Below are 20,382 nucleotides of genomic sequence, written 5' to 3' on the forward strand. Positions count from 1 at the left end.
GCACCTGAGAGGCCATTCTTGCCTTACTACTCTACTGCAGAGCAGCCTGCAAAAAACAGGCCCAGAACACACATCCAGGGCTACAAAGACAAAATGAGCCATGCACTCAACACCCAACACCACCCTCCTCACAACCCCAGGAACCACATTCATCACAGCCGGTGCATGTCTGTCACACGACACCTGCTGAATCAGTGCCCTCTACATCACCAGACGAGCCTGTAGCTTTACATTTGCCAGTTCAGACAGTGCAGCCAGAAGCGCCAGCTCTGTCCACACAGACTGACTTGCACAGTCAAGCATTGACCCCCACATTTTCCCCAGAATCACCTACAGTTCCTCTCAGGCAAAGAGAATCCATTCAGTCTGAAATGCACACGCTGCCAAATCCTCCTACACTGGACAACGAACCGGTGTGAACTAGACCAGAGTCAGGTGGACCCAGCACAGACGGGAGCGTTGCCTTAAAGAGCGGATGCCAAGTGGGACTGTGGTTGCTGAGCTTTGAGCTGGTGAGGACCAGGCCTGCAGTGCCTGGGATCCACTGCCAGGCGCAGCTACACCCCAGATTAAGTGCCTTCTGCTCACCAGGGTTATAATGTTCCCCAACAGAACCGTCCACAGGTCTGTCTCTGCCCAGAGGAAGTCAGACATCCATGAGGGTGTTGGTGGACATTTTTTTTCTTGTAGCTGAACTGAGCAAAGAAAGTTTTTATTATTTTGTAACGGCATGTCCAAAAAAGTGTTTGTCCCAAACATAACTAGGCTCTATTGTGGGAAACGTGGATATTGTTGAACATGTGGGTAGTTTCATTGTGCAATGTTGTATTTCTGAGCGAGCCTGTTCACTGCACAGATACTGTATGTATATTTTTGTATAGATTGATTCAGAATTTGGATCATTAATGAGAAATCATTTAATGTGGCCGATGTGCCTTTTTAAAAAAATATCACTGTGCTGTATGGGTACAGATCTTTAAAATCGACTATGCTAAATGTGCTTGATTCCAGTTAATGCTGCTAGACTGCTTCTCCTTTGTCAATCAAGACTATTGTGCTGACTCAGTAAGAGTGGACTGTTCCAAAGGGTGTTCAGGGTGGCATCTGAATACAGTAGGTAACTTCATTTTCATGTGATTATGTAGTCAAATATGAGTTTAAAGTTCAGGCTGCAGAATGCTCATGTATAATAACTTTCAAGGGTGTCAAAGTGAAGTTAATGACATGCACATTAAATTCTATTTTTTTATACTAAGATTGTGTTTTCATATGAATTACTGTATATATGAAACCAGCCAATGAATCTGGGAATAAAAAAAAATGGACACTGACTAAAATGCAAATTAACCAGGAAGATTGACATCTTATTTTGCTTGCCATTTTCTACCTTGTCCACTGATGTCAAAAGCAACTCAAAATTGGATGACTGGAGGCACAAACAACAATATAATCTGTGAACATGACCAATAAATTTCAGAACTTGAGATCAGCCAGGTTCTGAGATTTTTGGCATTTACTGCTCATTACTGTATGCTCGTAGGACAGTCTTGGTGACGCTGGCCCTCACTGTCTCATGGCTGCAGCAACAGTCCATGTCAGCGCACAAATATCAACATATGCAGCGGGTGCTCACCCTAGCCTGCCTCAGCATTACAACCACTACAACTCAACATAACATCCAAGCACATTTATCAGACTATAGATCATACTGACATATAGATCATTTGGATTACATTACCGTGATACAACAGAGTACGAATCTATAGATAGGTCTCGTGAAAAACTGACTTGTGCTTACATGTGTGTGTCCATGAGCATTTTAACAGTTGGTATCTAAGTAAGATTGTGTGTGATGTGTAATCACCCATCAACCACTGCTGTAACAATACTGTGAATACTCAATTCTGTGGCTCTAATGATATGGTGTAAAATTATGTTATAATTTTGCGAGATGACATGAACTAAAAAAGTTCATAAAATATGTTTTGTATTGTATGTACTATCAAAACTTTCAACCCACATCTGTATAACATGAACTGCTCTGGTTGGTTAGTTTAGGATTGCTTGTACTGCAGGTATGTGCTAAACAGTCACTCACTGGTTGATTCTGGGTGTGGCTCAACAACGTTATATAATACGGTGATAAATGGCACATCTGCACAGGTCAAACAGGTCACCCTGCCTTTTTCTATTCTCTTTTGAATAGCTATGACTTTGTTTTTTCTTTCAGCCTGGACCGTTGGGCGGTTCCTGAAATTGTTTTCGTTATTCGTGCAAGATTAAATGTGTGTTTCCCCAAAAACGAAACTTGAGGATCTGAGCAGACGCAGTAAATTCAGCCCAACCCCTTGGACAGCACCACACGACGTCAGAGACTAGTCGGGTACCAGTCTCCTCTACAACAGCGCCTGCAAGACTGTTTTTTCAACAATCCAGACCGGAAAGGGGACAAAGGCTGATTTCTCTCCGTATTTCTCTGAGGTAAGAACAATGATCGTCTTTTTAATTGCATAATGGATTTTACCTATGGTATACTGTAGACATAGAAAACCCTTTCCCAAAGGTGAGTAATTCCCTGTGGCTAATCAACGACTGTACTTCATACCTTTACTTTTAAGCAATCGTGTCACTTTCAACGAGTATAGCAGTTTAGAAATGCTATTCCCGAACACAGTTACAACTGTACTAACATTAAACAGTAATCAGTGCAATGTAGTCATAATTTGCGAAACCAGATGATAATTACGGTGTATTTGGGAATATACACACATATTTAGAGAGAAATGTGAAATCATGGGGCTCTTTGCTGTATAGCTGTAGCCATTCGGTGGCTAAAACAAGCCAGTGGCTTGGCTATTACATTAACCTAGCAGTGGCAGTGATTGTTACAGAATGGTTACTCTTCCAGCACTAACTATGTTACCCATTACTGCAGGGTTTTCATACAGTTTTTAAAAAATACATTTACTTATCAAAAAACTTTCTTGATACATTAAGCTTTCTAAGAATCAATTCACTGTAAATCTATGGGGAAGTAGAGAGGCATCACAAGTTAAGCCAGGACAATTTGTATGAGATAAAGGAAGACCATACTCCTCTCTCCCAGCTTGTCTGTCACTTTATGTTCTACTACCACAGACTATAATGAAGATTTTATACAGTCCATGTTCACCACCCAAACAGAGAAGGTGCTCTTATTGATCGTGAGTCATGACCAGTGAGGAGCCCTCTCAGCGTTGGTACTATAAATCTTACAAAAAAAAAAAAAAAAAAAAAAAAAAAAATATATATATATATATATATATATATATATATATATATATAGAAAATTAAAAATCGCAAATTATCAGTAGTCCCCGGGCAAAAAGCTTTTGTTGAGAAGATTCCATTAGAAATCTAAAATGTTTTGCACTATTGATTGTAATTCGATCAGGTCTGTTTTATTTAAAAGGATGATATGTAAAATTGCTTATTGCACTATTAAAAGAAAATCCTTAAATGAGTACTATGTAGTTTCCTTGGTTCTACTTTATCCTAAAGAACGAGAAAATAATATATGTTAAACTATTGTTTTGCATAGCCCAAAAAATATTCTTGAATGATAAGTTACACACTTATTCCTATCACTCTACAGACCATACATGGTTGAAGCTAATGCAGTATGGGTCTTCCCATAACCAAGTATGTGGGCATTTTCATGTTATATCTTTAGATAAGTCTACTACTGGTAGGTAATGCAGGTGTAAGTCTGTTCCTTTTAGACAAAATGACCACTAATCAAATATTTGTTATAGGTCCACTGTGGTCAGAACACTTCAGTCTTTTCAGAGTTGGAGTCTGGCTGTGCTGGACATTTGGAGACTAAACACTGGATTTAAACAGGTGAAGAGACACAACTCCATGATAATTGTGCTTTGTGTCTGCTGTATGAATAAATTAGTAGTTTGCTAGCAAATGCATCATATCAACTTACAAGGTGATAATACCGTGTTTTCAGATGCTATCAAATGGCCAAAAAACTTCCTATTTATTTAGCAGGTTTAACTAACACATGCATACATCACCACAACCTAAGCTTAATGCTAATTGTAAATCTGTCAATTAACTCTTAGCATGTTTAGGTTATAATAATGTATTTGTGTATGTTGTATCAAATGTTTATCTTGTTTGAACTACAGGCTCAAGCACATCAGTTGTTCACAGAATCACCTGGTGGATTCTAATAATGTACAAAATATCTTATGCTGGGCAGATAAGTCAAGTGACACTGAGTGTACTACCCAGCATTGGCAATTAAGGAATGTGTCAACATTATTATGTTTGTCCACCAGAGAGCACTATCAAGCACTATCTTATTTTCCAACAGTAAAATGTCATGCTCCAAATACTTAAATAACCTGGGATCTAAACTGTTTGTATGGAAGTGTATTGCTGTTACACCAGAAAAAGAAGAACAAATCACTATCAAGTCATAATGTGAAAATGTTATTGTTATGATGATATTTTTCAAATTATAACAAGTTATTATGAGATACAGACAATATAATATTTATATTGTTATAATGTGAAAAGTTTCACATTAAAACATGATAAATTAAATTGTTACATGGAAGGCGCAATGGATACAAGTTACACCATTCCCCCACTCTCCAAGTGAGCACTGAGAAATGACACACATTCTAATGATATAAGTTATCACTTTATAAAACTTTTCACGTTATAATAGTATAATTTTTATAACAATATAAGCTGTCACTTATATTGGTACATTTCATGTTTCAGTGGGGACCGGGGGGATAGAATTAATTAAATCTATTTGTGCTTCGAATATGAAAGTTTAACCAGAGAGTTTGAGGAGATATATCTGCCAGTTTCATTTGTATGTGAGATGATAGTGGAGTTAATGTAACTGTATACATTTTCTTTTATAGATGGAAGGTGATAATAAGTAAACACCAAAGTTGATGATGTGACAAAAGGAGAAAGAAAAACATGGGTGAGTTGAGTGACACTTTGGTTTTGTATGAGATGTCTTGTTTTTCAGCACATCACTTTAATAATGTAGTATAACTCTGAGAAACCCACTGTACACTACCTGTCCAGCACTAAACTCCAGACAGTCAACATTAGCAACAAGCTGGTGATCAAGGTGGAACATTTAGAAGCTTCAGAGCTGGGTATTTTCCTAGAGGTTGGCTGAGACCAGACCAAATTTAGCCAGGTGGTCAGAAAATGACTCATGAAATGAATGCTAATGCTGCGCAATGTCTGCTGCATGTGTAAATAGGTAGTTGTGTTAAACATACCACATCAATTTCATTAGGTGTCAGTAATGTGTAAGACCTAAGTCTCCAGTATGAAGTAATGGACTTGGAGCCAAGTCTCACAGACAGGGTAGGGAAATTGGAAACTATTGAGATATGGAGAGATATGAACACATTGTTAGCCTCAGTCTTTTCATGGCATTTGGAATATTGTCTGCCTCTTAAATATGCACTACTATCACATATTTCTAAATGTGGAAATTGCAAATATGCCTGTAATATGGAGGAGAACTTGAGTGCTTCTCTGATTCTATCACTAATGATCAAATGTGTTGCTATTTTGTCTCTTCTCACTGTTTAGCTGACAAATTTGAGCAGTCACCTGAGAATTGGACAGAGTCTCAAGTTAGCACCTGGCTGAGATCCATTGGAGTGAAGGAACAGTACATAAAAAAGCTCTTTGAGGAAGAAGTAGATGGACAAATACTTCTGACACTGGATGAGGACTTTTTGAAGGCAAAAATTTGCATGAAATCAGGGCCAGCTCATTTGGTTATTAAAAAGAGAGATGAGCTCCTCGACTTCCAGAAAAAATCACAGGAGAAGAAAAAGCCCACCAGTTGCATAAACAACAAATTGGAGCAGAACAACGATCAAAAGTTAGTTCAGTGTCCTCCAGCAACAAGTGACAGTCCTTCAGGACAGGTATCTGTGAGCAATCAAGGTGTCTTGGAAGAGAGACAAACTGCTCAGAAACAGTCTGTGTTGGCTTCAAAGGAAGACTGCAAACCAAGACCATTTGATCAAGAGGGGATTGATTACATATATGTAAAGCACAGAGTCCTGCAACCTGAATCAGGTGCTTTTAATTTGATATCACCATGCCATGAATTTAAGTCTTTTGCTATAGCTGCTGCATTGGATCGTGGACGACTCCAAGCCAAGTTTGCCAAAGAGGTTCTAAAATTTGCAACTGGCTGCATGAATATCAGATCAAATGGCACAATACACTTTGGTGTGATGGACAGCAAGGAAGATGCAGGATACGTGCATGGTGAGGTAATTGGTATCCCTGTAAAAGAAAGGGACATTTATGTAGATGCTTTGGACTTCATTGAAAGGAGCTTCTCCTCTAACAAGGAGCAAATACGAAAGTGTGTTCGGCCACCAAGGTTTGTTGAGGTTATGGATCGAGACAGTACAGAAAAGATGTATGTGGTCGAGGTTGACATTGTGCCCTCAATCAGTATTGTTAAGAGCAAAGTATTTGCAGTTCGTCTGCCAAACTTCAAAGAGTCATCTAACAAAATTGAATTTGAGAAGGAAGCTACTCTGCGAAGGGTCGGTTCAAAAACAGAGCCAGTGAATGACAAAGACCTCGGTGATTTCTACCAGCAAGTCAAGGATCGGGATGCTCAAAGAGAAGAAGCAGAGAAAAATCAGTTTCTTAGTGCTCCAGGGTTCTGTCAAGACCTTGGAAGGAAACTTACGATGCTAACAACTAGTGGGAAGAAATTCATTGAAAAGGAGAAATGGTTCATATTCGTCACAAACAAATTCAAACTTGATGATCTTTGCCACATTGACTGGCTGCTTAACATGAACATTTTCTGTGTGTTTGACTTTGATCCAGACTCAAAGATATCAGGCCTTTGTAGCAAATACCTTCAGCATCATGCTGCAAACATGCATTCTCTGCAGAGCTATAGGATGCCCTGTGACACAAGCATCAAAGAATTCACAAACAACTTGCATCTGTTTGAGCAAACTAGCTGGATCTTTTGTAATGGCCGCTCTGACTTCAAGGGAAGTGAAACTCCATGTGATGAAATGAGTTGGATCAAGACAAAAATGACCTTCTTGAGGGAATCTGTGTCTTTGATTTGTAAGCAAATCCTGCCAAAAGGGGCTTTCCAGGTCATTTTCCTTCTCACATCACCAGTCGAGAAACCACTCCTGCACACCTTTTATGAGTTTTTCACAGACATGGAAGGCCATGAAGACATCATCTGCATCTGTGAATCCCAAGAAAACTTCCAGAAGTGGCAAAGCTTTGCAGAGGGATCATGTGGAACAGATATTGTGAACAATTTCAGTGTTGTTGGGATGAAAATGAGTCATGTTAATGCAACTGTACAGAAAGTACAACCTGTAAAAGCCTGTGCCAGCAAATACTTGCCAGTCTTTGTGAAAGGGATATGTCTTCTTGAAACAAACAAAGAAGAACAGATGGGTTCTCTAGAAATTCTGACAGTCAATCATTGTGATGAAACAAGCAAAGACTTCATCAATGAGGAGAAAGCAAATATCGAACACCAGTTCTACCGTGGTGGGAGAGTGACCTGGTTGAATTTCTGGCTTGCTGAGCACAAGTATGTTGGAGAGGTCATTGAACGGGATGCTTATGAGGAAGTTTCCAGACTTCTCAAGGATGTTTTGAAATGTAATGCAGATCAGACTCCGGTGACTAGTATAAACATCTACCATCATCCAGGAAGCGGTGGAAGTACTGTGGCAAGACTTGTATTGTGGAATAACAGGAAAGATCTCAGATGTGCAGTTGTGAAGCCCTCATACTCAGTTGCTGTTGTTGCGCAACATGCAGTTGACTTAAGAGAATATGAAGAAAAAGATCCACAAAAGTGCCTTCCTGTGTTGCTCCTCATTGAAGACTCAGACAAAGAATATCTAGATGATCTCAAGAATGAACTTGATGTTGCAATTAACAGCAAAAGAATCCAGTATGGAACACTATGTTTCATTTTGTTGAGCTGCAGACGATCCCATGATCCAGAGAGGAGATGCAAGGAGTCTGCATTACAGAATGTGTCTGTCACTCACAAACTGTCTGCTGAAGAGAAGAGAAAGTTTGCTGGAAAACGACAGGCACTTGAGGAGCGATATGAGCCTCAGTTCATCCTGACATTTGTTTTGATGAGTGAAGAATTCACTGAGGATTACGTTCAACAATTTGTGGAACATTTGCTCCAAGACATTGACCGTCGATCTGTTGTCACTCGCCTCATTCACTATGTGGCACTACTGAACACTTATGTTCAAAACTCTTTTATCTCTCAGTCCCACTGTGAAGCTCTGCTGGCTTTAACCATGTACATGGAAAGGTTTCGCCACCATGAGTTTGAGAGATCACTCAGTGATCAGGCTAAACTAGTCTTCTTGCACCTTAGAGATGACAAGACTCACATTGAATCAATCAGAATCATCCACCCACTTGTTGCAAAGGAAATTCTCCAACAACTTTTGGGGGACCAACAGACCCACAGCAGTTTGGCAATGGATTTGCTCTGCGAGAGTGTGCTTTTTGAGCACAGATTTGGAAGGGAAGAATATCTGTCATTCTTGAGAGCACTTTTCATAAGGCGATCCAGAATAAGCAAAGGAGATGAATATGATAGTTTCTTCTCTCCTCTGATTGAACATGTGTGTGAAATTGAGAAAAATCCAGACAAAGCAATTGAGTTACTCAAGGAAGCGTTTGAGTGTTTCCATAAAGATCCATTCTTTGCCCAACAACTTGCTCGTCTTCTGTATACTTACGAAAAGTTTGAAGAGGCAAAATACTGGGCAGAGACAGCAGCTAAACAGCTGCCCAACAATTCATACATACTCGACACAAGAGGGCAGGTGTACAGAAAATGGTTCCAAGCAAAATGCAAAGCCATTGACAATGGCAGTATACGAAACACAGCTCAAAATACAGCAGATGCTGTGGAGACTGCACTGAAAGCCCTGGAGTGTTTCCAAGAATGTGAGAGAGCAGCTGATGCAGATATGGAAAATGTTAACAGCTCAGGATATTTTGCTGAAGTTGAGGTTGGATGCAGCCTGCTTAAACTGATCTCTTCATTGCAGGTGTTTGCAAACAGAGCCAATGGTCATTCTGAATGTATGAAGTACCTGTTAACAGATTACATTCCAGAGGAGCTTGAAGATGCCTGGGAACCATTTCATGGTCGTTTGAAAAAACTTCACAAAACATTGCAAGATGCTCTGGAATGGATTTCAGAAGACCTCAGTTACTTCCAGACAGACATTGGTGCAGATGAAGAGGAGATTCGTGAAAGTCCCGAAGAGAAAATAAGCCATCCATTGACATGGTTGTCCAAAAAATCCTCTGAGTATGGGAAGTACTTCAGTGAAGCTTATTCTACAGCACTTCTACACCCTGGGAAATCAATCCCAAACAATCTGACTCCTTTACAAAAACGCATGATCATCTATCATCTTGGTGGGGGTAATATAACATCCATCCTCTCCAAGCTAACTGACCAGAGAGATGCAGTACCTCTTCTAGAGAACATCCTCTCCCTCTACCCAAGCAATCCAATAAAGGCCAAATTTGGCCAGAGGGATATTGTCAATTACATAGTGGCCCACATTACTCTGAACTGCTTGTCACCACAGGTTCCAAAGGTAGCTCCTCTTAAAACTCTACAGGCACTTTGTCATCAGTTCCCAGCTGATAAAAAGAAATGTGTACCAAGTGCCCTGTTCTTGCTTACCTTGCTATTCTGGCCAGAGGATAATGACACAGACCATGAGAAAGAAAACAAATATGAAATTGTCCAATCAGCTGTTGAGCACATGGAAAAAGGCTACTGGACCAAGATGAAGGACATTCCTCAGCGGAAGAGAAGACTTTACACCCATTTTTTTCTTGGCAATGGGAATGGATTGGATAAATTTGTCCACAAGAAAAAGTTTGAAAGAGTCACAAAGGTGGTGTCAGTCTCTGAGAAACGCATGAAATGGTTTAGGGGTGAGGCGTGGAAAAAACCTGAGATTGCTGAGATGTTGAAATGTGTTTCTGGATGGACTGAAGATGGAGTGGTGTACCTTGAGGGTCCTCAGAAAAAGAAGTTCAGTATACTGCCTCTTCATGTACCCTCAGTGCCTCATAGTAATGAAAACATCACCTTCTACCTGGGGTTCACATTCAGAGGCCCCGTTGCCTGCAACATTGTTGTGAAAAAATAGTTTGTTCTTGAACAATGATCCTGTCACTTGCTGAACCATGGATGTAGTATCCACCTCATTAACAAGAGCAAGAACAGATTGTGATGATAAAGTTCAAAACACACAAACCCTTCTTTGTCAGTTTGTTAAGCAGGCAATGTTTGTAAAAGACAGGACTTAAAATGTTGACATGAGTATTGCATTGTTTTGTAAGATGTAATATGGTTTTGATATACAATATATTACTGTTTTTTTCTCTCTCGTACTTGGATATGTATGTAAGTGAACTCAAAAACACAGCTAAAGTGTTAAATTTATCAACCAGTCTTTGTTTATACTATATATGAATGTATCTAACCTTTGCTATGACATGATTCACTCTGGATTCCCAAAGGGATAACAATGTAAATAGGATTTCTACTTTACAGCTCAATATTAACTTCCAAGTCTTTGTTAAGACCTGTGTTTAGAACCTTGTTATTTTTGATTGTTGTTTGTAGATCCAGTTCAGATGGACTTCAGTTCACATCTGGCACGATAGCTTACACTCACTCTCCAGGATACAATATAGAAAGCAGGGGAGTTAAATGCAACTATCAAAAAACAAAATAATTCTCCTGGGGAGTGTATTAGTGTGCAAAACATGTTAACGTGAGCTAAAGAGAAAAATTATCAACAGTTGGAGAAGTTAAGAAATATTTTGACTGTATAAACTATGTCATCAAATACAATAAAACTTCAAGTTATACTTTTATAATGTCATTCCTTAAACAAACTAAATCAGCCTTTTCAAGTTCAGCTGATAGTGACAGTCTTCTCAGAGGAAATAATTTCATCGTGCAACAACTGGCAACTTTTTGAGCCAGACTAGTTAGGCTTGTACTTAATAAAAGATGTACACAAATTGACACTCCACACCAAGCTTTTAAATCACTAATTGAGTGCATGTACACAAAATAAAGTACTTGGATTATATTCACAGTTACATGATGTCTGCATGTCATACTGTAAATTCAAATAGATCACCAATATAATGACAACAGTCAAAGTAAAATTATAAATTAACTTTAAATTTAAAAAATAAAACTGATGAACGGATGTTCATGTTTTGGAATTTTTTTTGTTTTATGGCTGAAATAAATAATTTTTCTCCGAGTCTTTCCTCAATAAAACAGGGAGATGAAAAAGTCACAGCAGTAGTTTTGAGCACTTTTGTCCTAGTAGGCTTGCCTTAGTTTAATGTTTGTATATCGCTACGTTTCTTGCAGGCATGTAATGTTGCTGTAGCCCTCATATTTTATCTATATCAAATACTGCGTGTTCCGCTGTGTTTTAACAAAATGTATTTCTGCCACTGCTCACAGGTAATTTACTCGGAGGGAACAGCTAAATGAAATATCCGCACTGAACTGCTTCATAGCTAATTACTAGCTAACAGCTAAGTAACTAGGGCAAATGCAGTTGCCACTGAGCCAATAAAAACAGTTCAGCGTCCACAAAATGAACAAAACAGTGAGTGTGATTGGTTCTCCGTTAACTAAATGCTCGTGATGGCTTATTGTAATAGCCACAGCTTACTGTACTTTTGAATATGTACACCATACGAGGCTCAAAGCGTGTGTTGCAGAGTTAAAGTTCCCTCTACCCTGGCAGTGGACTTTTGGTGAAAATATGATGGGTCTGTTGTCTACTTTTATCGTAGCCGTTGTTCTCCTTACATTTGTTTTGTCAAGTTGTTTGTACATGGAGCACTTATCTGACCATGAAACCAGATTGGTTAGAGGGGAAAATGGGAACATAACACGTGGAAGGTTTGTTAATAATAATCCAGCCAAACCACAGAACAACTCATTGGAGTCAAGGGGAATCCACCCTGAAAGCTCCCAAGAGACAGATATTTACAGGGGTAATAAATGCACCATGCCCCCAGAGAGTCGGTTTGACTGTGCCAGGGACAGAGTTCTCAGCGAGAGAGAGTGTAAGGAGAGGGGATGCTGCTATGCCCCTCTGCCTGACTCTGCAGGACCACCTTGGTGCTTCTACCCCAGTTTGTACCCTGGCTATAAAATGGGTCCCTTCACTCCCACCACAAGAGGCCAGGCTGCCACCCTGACTCGTGCCAACCCCTCCTACCTCCCCAGAGACATCTCCACTCTAAGCCTGGAAGTCACTGAGGAGACTGCAGGCTGTTTGCACCTCACTGTGAGTAAAACAGCCATGAAATGGCTCAACAGAACCCAGAAATATTCTGGTGTACAGATGATCAAAACTGGAATAGTTATTTAATTTTGATTTGTTTACGTTTGTTACCTTTGTCTTAAAGACATAATCGACTATTTAATTAGTATTTACTCTTTACTTATTTAACTTTATTTACTCCAGTAGTATTCAATAATGTTTTCTTTTTTTCAAATGTCTAAGAACAAGAGATCACACCCTCTATATTCATTCATTAGGATGTGATGTTACAAAACTGAGCTGACTTATGTTTTCCCTCAAGTTGAAGGACCCATCATCTCAGCGATATGAAGTCAAGCTCCCAGCTGGTGTTCCTCTGAGCAGAGCAGCTACCCATGATGCCCTCTACACCACTGAGTACCAGCCTGACCCATTTGGTTTCATAGTGAGACGTAAATCCAATGGAAAGGTGATGTAAGTCTATCTATCTATCTATCTATCTATCTATCTATCTATCTATCTATCTATCAGTTTTCACCTATATTAGATGCATCTTACAGATGGTATCATAGTAACATCTGTACAGCCCTACCTGTGTACTCATTCTCAGTCAGCTTCTGCCTGTTTCTACTGTTTTAGTCTTACTTTCTACTTTCTGTGCCTGTGATTTGTAACATTTGCAACATGGAAACAGATGTATTGTTTTGTAAAGTTTTGTGTGGTACTGCTGATGTACTTGAACACTGTACCTAGTACCCTGCACTTTCATTGATTCCTTGAAACGTTTTTTCAAGTTTTTATTTTATTTTCCTACATTTGTGTATTTTATTTTACTATTCCTGCACATATAGTATTATTTGACCATTACGAAGTGCATGTTTGTTTATTCTCTCTGTCCTGCCTGTTCAGTATGAACACCACTGTGGCTCCTTTGCTGTTTGCTGACCAGTACCTGCAGCTGTCCACCACACTGGCCTCCTCCCTTGTGTCTGGCCTTGGGGAGCATTACACGTCCCTCCTCCTGGACCTCAACTGGACTTCTCTAACTCTCTGGAACAGAGACATGGCGCCTCATGTGAGTCTACTGCAGTGGTTCTCAACCAGAGGGCCAGAACCCTTCAAGCAGTGACAAAAAAAATCATAAAATATATAAAACATATTCTTGCAGCACAAATAGTAAATTTTTAGTAAACCAGTGTTGGTGAAATACAGGAAAGTTTAACCTCCTCTGGTCACTAACCCCTAAATAAAACAAAATTTTAATGAAATCTGAGAAGGCAATATGATATATTGCTTGATCTGCTCACACGACTGAAAGACATACAAGAAGCTGTAAGTAGTTGCTTCACTTTAGAGGGTCATAAACCAAGAAGATTAGGAACATCAGCTGTAAGTGATGTCCTTAATGTAAAATTGAATCACTTGCTGCTTTTAATTCAGAACACATAAGAACATCCAAAAATATTTGGACTTTTAAATCAAGCTCTCTCTCTCTCTCACCTCTTTCCTGTTGTGCGTTCCAGTTGTAAATGTTGATGCTGTGTTTCTCTGCAGGCTGATGCTAACCTCTATGGCTCCCACCCATTCTACATAGTACAGGAGGAGGATGGCTTGGCGCATGGAGTTTTCCTTCTCAACAGCAATGCAATTGGTACTAAGCTGTTTGTTCTGTAAGACACGTACTGCAGCCATTTTTCTTGTTCACTTTCCATACGAAGAACATTAATTTTTCTAGCATATGAAGATGCTAATTGTTGCTAAATGTCTTCCTTAACATCTCTATAGAGGTGATCTTGCAGCCAACCCCTGCACTCACCTGGGTGTCCACCGGAGGAGTCCTGGATCTGTATATTTTCTTGGGTCCTGATCCTCAGAGTGTTACACGACAGTACCTCCAGGTTATTGGTATGTATTTTACGTGTTTTCCAAATAGCAACAATAGGCATATATACATACCAAAAGAGAATTGTAGAGTTTTTAAGTAGAAAACATGTAAAAGCATGTCAATATGTGTATATTTAAAGGAGCACAGAGGCAGCCAGGAAAAGATGGAATGTGTTTATGTGTTTCGATGTTGTCATTTACATATCCGCCAGGCTATCCCATGATGCCTCCCTATTGGTCACTGGGCTTTCATCTGTGTCGCTGGGGTTACACGACCACTAATACGACCCGCAGGGTTGCACAACGCATGCACAATGCCAACTTTCCACTGGTAAATGACATATATGTGGATTTATAGTGAAATTTGTGCCAGAATCAGAGAAGGGTTTTGTGAATTCCACACTCTTCAACATGGAAAAATATGTTGTAACAGTCACCGATAATCACATCATTTTTTATGCATTTGGACTCTTTATAGAATAACTTTGAAGCTAAGATTATTTTTTACTTTTTTCACCATCAGGACGTGCAGTGGAATGATCTGGATTATGCAAATAAGCGCAGGATTTTCACTTTTGACCCCTGGCGTTTTGGGGACCTCCCAGAGATGGTGGAGGAGTTCCATGCGAGAGGCATGAAGTACATCCTTATTCTGGTGTGACAAATTTGAGTTTAAAAGACCTCACAAACTGATGACTCAGATTTATTTATCAGTTTTCATTAAGATTATTAAAGATTTTTATTCTAAATATTTTAATTCAAAGAAATAAAACATACAAACACATATACATAATACATCAATTATATTACTGAAAGTAAGAAATCATTAACAATATGTCTCCAGTAGATGGCAGCAAAGTGTTCTTAACTTGTGAGTGAGTCATGCTGTCCTGGTTTCTGCCTCAGGACCCGGGGATCAGCAGCACCAGCCGTCCTGGAACTTACCCTCCCTTTGATGATGGACTGAAACGAGACGTCTTCATTAAAAATGCCACAGGACACATCCTGATAGGGAAGGTTAGACATTTTTTTCCAGTAATGTATGCTTTTCTGTCCCATTGGGAGGTGTGTACAGTATGTGTTTATCCCATAACCTCGAGGTTGTTGTCATGCACATTCCCATATTGTGTCTAGGTTTGGCCTGGCCCAACAGCCTTCCCTGACTTCACCAACCCAGAGACCAGACAGTGGTGGGAAGACTGGATCAGAGATTTCCATTCTAAAGTACCTGTGGATGGACTTTGGATTGTGAGTATGTACAGACACACGGACACACCTTATGTAGCCACCAATATGATTAAGACATCATATCAGGTATGTGTGAAATCTAAAGGACAGGTTTTTGGTTCTGAAATGTACTTTGTGGTTGTCTGTTTAGTTTCCATTGCACCTTAAAATCACAAAAAGAATATCTTATCCGTTGTTATTTGTCTCCCCTGCTCCACCCAGGATATGAATGAACCAGCCAGTTTTGTCCAGGGCTCAGTGGAGGGCTGTCCTGACAGTGATCTTGAGAACCCGCCCTACACACCCAGTAAGTGCACAGAATCAGTCACAAGTTTTTAGCATTTAAAGTAATACAAACACTACTAGTTTTACATTTATTGTCATATTGTCATATACATTTATTGTAATCATATATCAGAGTAGATATAGATATGGATGTTGTAAAAGACACCATGTATATGACTATAGATAAATCACTGATCTGTTCACTGCTTCACACAATATGTTGCATCAATTTCAAATGTAGACTTTACAGACTACATTATAGTTTGTGTCTACATTATAGTTTGTGTCTCTGACTGTCATACAAACAGGGGTGGTTGGAGGCCAGTTGAACTCAGGAACTCTGTGTATGTCCGCTCAACAGAAGCTGTCCACTCACTACAACCTGCACAATATGTATGGACTGACAGAAGCTTATGCCACTTACAGGTTAGACCATGTGCAGATTAGATGCAGTTTACAGAGATGGTTTTGCAGGGGATGAATCATTTCACTGTGAGTAGCAGAAAAAACAGCTATTTTATATAAGTCAGCTCTGGAGGACAGTAATAACACACCATGGTGAAAAAATTCTTTTGACATCAGTTGACAGATAAGTCATAAATGTTTTTACTACCTAGCCATATAATCTATTTAAGTGGGTCAACATGAGCAAAAGATAGTGTAAGTAGTGCTATAGCTCATTAAAATTTAAGCAGTTCTTGCATTGCCAGCATATTTTAATATAGTAGAAAACAATAGAAGGACAGGCTTTCTTTGCTCATTGTGACACCACAGTATATACTGATGTTGTTGTTCTTTGTCTTCTGTGTACTGTATTCATTCTGGGTTTGGTTGCCAATCTTAGAGCTCTCACGACGGTACGAGCGAAGAGACCCTTTGTCCTGTCTCGCTCCTCTTACCCCGGCATCGGACGCTTCTCTGGAGTGTGGACAGGTGATGTCAGGAGTGACTGGGAGCAGCTTCGATACTCCATCCCTGGTGAGGAGATGTAGTTTCTGTGTGTGCAAAGTCCACTGCCTGAAACGGAATAATACTGTCTTGGTTCACTGCATGTGGTCAGAGGGGGATCAGCTCTGGGATGTAGCCTTTTTGGTTATTTTCTTTTGCAATGGACTTGCATGTGGTTGAATAAAAGATTCAGCCAAACCATCAGAAATGTCATCTTTTTTGAAGTGAGCACTGGTCATTTGATAGATTTGGACTGACCTTTTGCACCTGTGCCCCCCACCACATGCACACACGCACACACACAGCGGTTCTGCAGTTCAGCCTGTTCGGGGTGCCTCTGGTGGGGGCGGACATCTGTGGCTTTGGAGGAAACACCACTGAGGAGCTGTGTGTACGATGGATGCAGCTTGGTGCCTTCTACCCGTTTATGAGGAACCACAACGACAAGCCCAATGCTGTGAGACAGACACTGTCTTTGCATGTTTTCCTGTGTGTGCGTTTGTATCTGTTGGCGAACTTCTGTGTCTCGTTGAGTTAATTCAAATACATTTACTGAATGTGCTGGCGCAGAATCAGTTGGGAGGTTTTATGATGATGTGTCCTGCATGTTTCCTCCAATGTGTCGAGAGCAAGTCCCTCTGTTTCATGTATTATGAATAGTGGTAACTCTACCTCTTCTCATTGTCTGTGTGTTTTTGTGTCTCTGTGTCCCTCAGCCTCAGGAGCCCTATGTATTTGGGCAGAGGGCTCAGGCAGCCATGCGGAGCGCAGTGAACCTTCGTTACTCCCTTCTCCCGTTCCTCTACACACTCTTTCATCGTGCACACACCTCTGCTGACACTGTAGCCAGGCCTCTCTTCATGGAGTATGTGTCTTCTTCTTATCTTTTCTGCTTTCCTTAATTCTTTCCTGTTCTCTATTGTCCCACATAAACAAATATAATGAAGGGTATATTGGTGTATCCTGTGTATTCGTCCCTTTTAGGTTTCCCTCTGACCCTAATTGCCAAACCATAGACCAGCAGTTCCTGTGGGGGAGTTCACTTCTCATTAGCCCAGTTTTAGAGCAAGGGGCAGTGGAGCTGGCTGCCTACCTACCCCCGGCACTTGGTACAGTCTGCACAATGTGAGTCTCTCAATGCCATTCAACTTTCTGTGTCTCATTATACAACTGGCATATACAGTATGAGCCTTAAGCCATAGGTTCCCCACAAAGGTTCAGTCAATTTTTGGTCACCATAATTGTGTTGTCCCGTGGTAACACATGACATTCACCAGTTTCTCCCGTGGGGTCCTGTCTGCTGTGTTTTGCTCTCTAGGGCCAACCATTCTACAGCAAGGGTCAGTACCTGCTCCTGCCAGCCCCTCTGGACACCATCAACATCCATGTGAGGGAGGGACACATTATCCCTCAGCAGGTGGGTGTCTGCTCTGGAAAAAGAAAAACCCCAAAATGCAGCATTTTTGGTTCAGCAGGAGACAAAATGTAGTAGATGAATTATTGATGAAGTATTTGAGGATGGGGAAAAGGCAACAATACATAACTGATACAGGTGAAACGAGTACTTAGAATTCCTACTCACAATTTCCTGTTACTGTTAATTCAGATATTGATAGTTTATTATAATCAGTACAGTATGTCAGTTCATGCTGTCAGGCTTAATACAGTTCCCCGCCAGAAGACTGAAATTGCTGGTTAATATCTAGCTGCTCAACAGTCTGTTCATGAATTATTTTTGCCAAGTGGAAGAAAATCAAAAAACATTTGTATTTTTGCAAACATAATTGTTACTTCTTTATTCAAGCACTAATCCTAACTTTCAGTAAAATGGCTGTGGCTTGACTGCGTGTAATTGAATGTTGTTTCAGGTCGTGTTGACCTCAAACTATCATGACATCCTGACTGATGTCCTAAAGTGAAAAACCAGCTGAAATACTCGGGAGGGAAGACTGTATCCTGTGACATTTCATCATGTTTTCTTTGATCTGCCTTTTCTTGTGCAGGAGCCTGCTTTGACAACCACAGCCTCACGCAGAAACGCTTTCTCCCTGACGGTGGCACTGTCAGCGGGCGGCTGGGCCTGGGGCGACTTGTTCTGGGATGATGGGGACAGTCTTGACACCTACGAACTGGGAAATTACTGTTACATCACCTTCATTGCTGGACAGGTAGGGCAGAGACGAGTGATGTGTATTTGCAAATGAAAAGCTGATAAGCGATGATTTGAATTTTACTACTGTGCTACTTGTGTCAAAAGTCTGTTTATGAACTTATTGACTCTACTTCCACGTCAGTCTCAGATTGTGAGTGATCCTCTGAGGCTGAACGGGGCCCTGGATGGTCTGGTGCTGGGAGGGTTGCGGGTGTTTGGGGTGCCCTCTCCACCCCGTTATGTATTGGCCAATGGGGATAAAGTCAGGGATTTCACGTACCGCAGCGACACCAAGGTGAGTTCAGTGTAACCCAGCACTGCTTTCCTGTATAATGATTTCACTCTGCAGGTGAGGATCAATATCTGTGTGTTTACCTTGCCTTTCCTCACATGTTATATATATTTTCAGTATCCTCCTCTACTATATCAGATCTTTTTGCCTGAAAATCCAGCCCAGCCATTCTACCAGCCTGAGGTGGTTCATCTGTCTGCCTCTTTCCACAGGTTTTGACAGTGACCAGTCTGGCCTTGCCCATGTCAAAGGTGTTTACGGTCCAGTGGGCTCTCTGATGCTCTGAACACCGTTACCTATGAGCCCTCAGGAGCCTTAGCATTCTGCACAGCTGCTGAAAATACCAGCTGCATTTTTATGCACTGACACCTGCTGATTTCCTTGAGCTGTCTCAACCACTAACAGAGCTGAGTATGCTCACTACATTTGCTCTGTCTCATTTTCTGAATTAGCAGCTTTTGTATGCAGGTATTTAAAAATATGATCATTTCAAACCACGGGTGCCATCACCTTCATTTGAAGGCAATTTTTGCTGCTAACTGCTTCACTGAATTAAGACAGTTTAATGCCTTATGATTGTATATAGTTTTTTATAACTATTTATAGTCCTTTGTATTGTATATGTTTGTATGTCTTTGTTTCTAAAGAGCATTGCCAATAGAAACAGTGAAAACACATCATTGTGTCTGCGTTTACAGTGTAATTGAGTGTCTATCAGATAGTTTTTATTTGCCCATTGTTCACAATGACTCTTGTTGACGTTGCATATGTTGTTTCATGCTCTCTTCATTAATTTTACCCTGAGATTGGATTCCTCACATCAGTTTATGTCATTTCGTTTTATCAACATAATAGTTTGACACAGTTAATGTGCTGTCAGGCAACAAACTGTGCTAAAGTAGTTTTGATTCATCACGCAGTCTTGTGTGGATGACTACTGTATAGCATTTGTATGTACCACCACTTGTGTAAATATATACTTTAAATTATTTGTTTTACTTTTAATAGGAAAATAGCTTATTTCTACCTCCAAATCAGGTAAACAATTTAAAACTGAGTGAAAACACAAGATTTTAAAAATATAACTTGAATGTTATTATTTATTGTTTATTATTTTACTGATGGGGGAAATATTTACTGCCTTGACTAAAACATGTTTTAAACAGAGAGGTAAA

At 40.1% G+C, this 20,382-nt stretch overlaps 2 protein-coding genes across 3 annotated transcripts; both read left to right on the forward strand.

Moving 5' to 3' along the window:
* The first annotated feature begins 2,274 nt into the window (after positions 1 to 2,274).
* On the forward strand, positions 2,275 to 10,989 carry LOC108894832 (sterile alpha motif domain-containing protein 9-like). 2 transcript variants are annotated; one of them, XM_018693449.2, is made up of 4 exons: positions 2,276 to 2,481; positions 3,795 to 3,882; positions 4,932 to 4,996; positions 5,626 to 10,989. In XM_018693449.2, the coding sequence occupies exons 3-4, from the start codon at positions 4,993 to 4,995 to the stop codon at positions 10,260 to 10,262; spliced, it is 4,641 nt and encodes a 1,546-aa protein (XP_018548965.1). In that variant the 5' UTR covers positions 2,276 to 2,481; positions 3,795 to 3,882; positions 4,932 to 4,992; the 3' UTR covers positions 10,263 to 10,989. The 2 variants fall into 2 exon arrangements, with proteins under 2 accessions (XP_050924240.1, XP_018548965.1); XM_051068283.1 differs by lacking the exon at positions 3,795 to 3,882 and having other exon boundaries at positions 2,275 to 2,481.
* A 138-nt stretch (positions 10,990 to 11,127) lies between these two features.
* LOC108894833 (lysosomal alpha-glucosidase-like) lies at positions 11,128 to 20,196 on the forward strand. Its single transcript, XM_018693450.2, is given in 20 exon segments — positions 11,128 to 12,443; positions 12,742 to 12,893; positions 13,329 to 13,494; positions 13,974 to 14,070; positions 14,205 to 14,324; positions 14,516 to 14,634; positions 14,827 to 14,958; positions 15,210 to 15,320; positions 15,438 to 15,551; positions 15,753 to 15,837; positions 16,124 to 16,241; positions 16,660 to 16,793; positions 17,069 to 17,220; positions 17,480 to 17,628; positions 17,748 to 17,860; positions 17,863 to 17,888; positions 18,082 to 18,180; positions 18,767 to 18,931; positions 19,058 to 19,210; positions 19,420 to 20,196. Coding segments are annotated over 20 exon segments (2,802 nt in total). The 5' UTR covers positions 11,128 to 11,912; the 3' UTR covers positions 19,486 to 20,196.
* Positions 20,197 to 20,382: the final 186 nt, after the last annotated feature.

The sequence above is a fragment of the Lates calcarifer genome, unplaced genomic scaffold (assembly GCF_001640805.2).
Source record: "Lates calcarifer isolate ASB-BC8 unplaced genomic scaffold, TLL_Latcal_v3 _unitig_386_quiver_1585, whole genome shotgun sequence".
NCBI classification, from domain to species: Eukaryota; Metazoa; Chordata; class Actinopteri; family Centropomidae; genus Lates; species Lates calcarifer.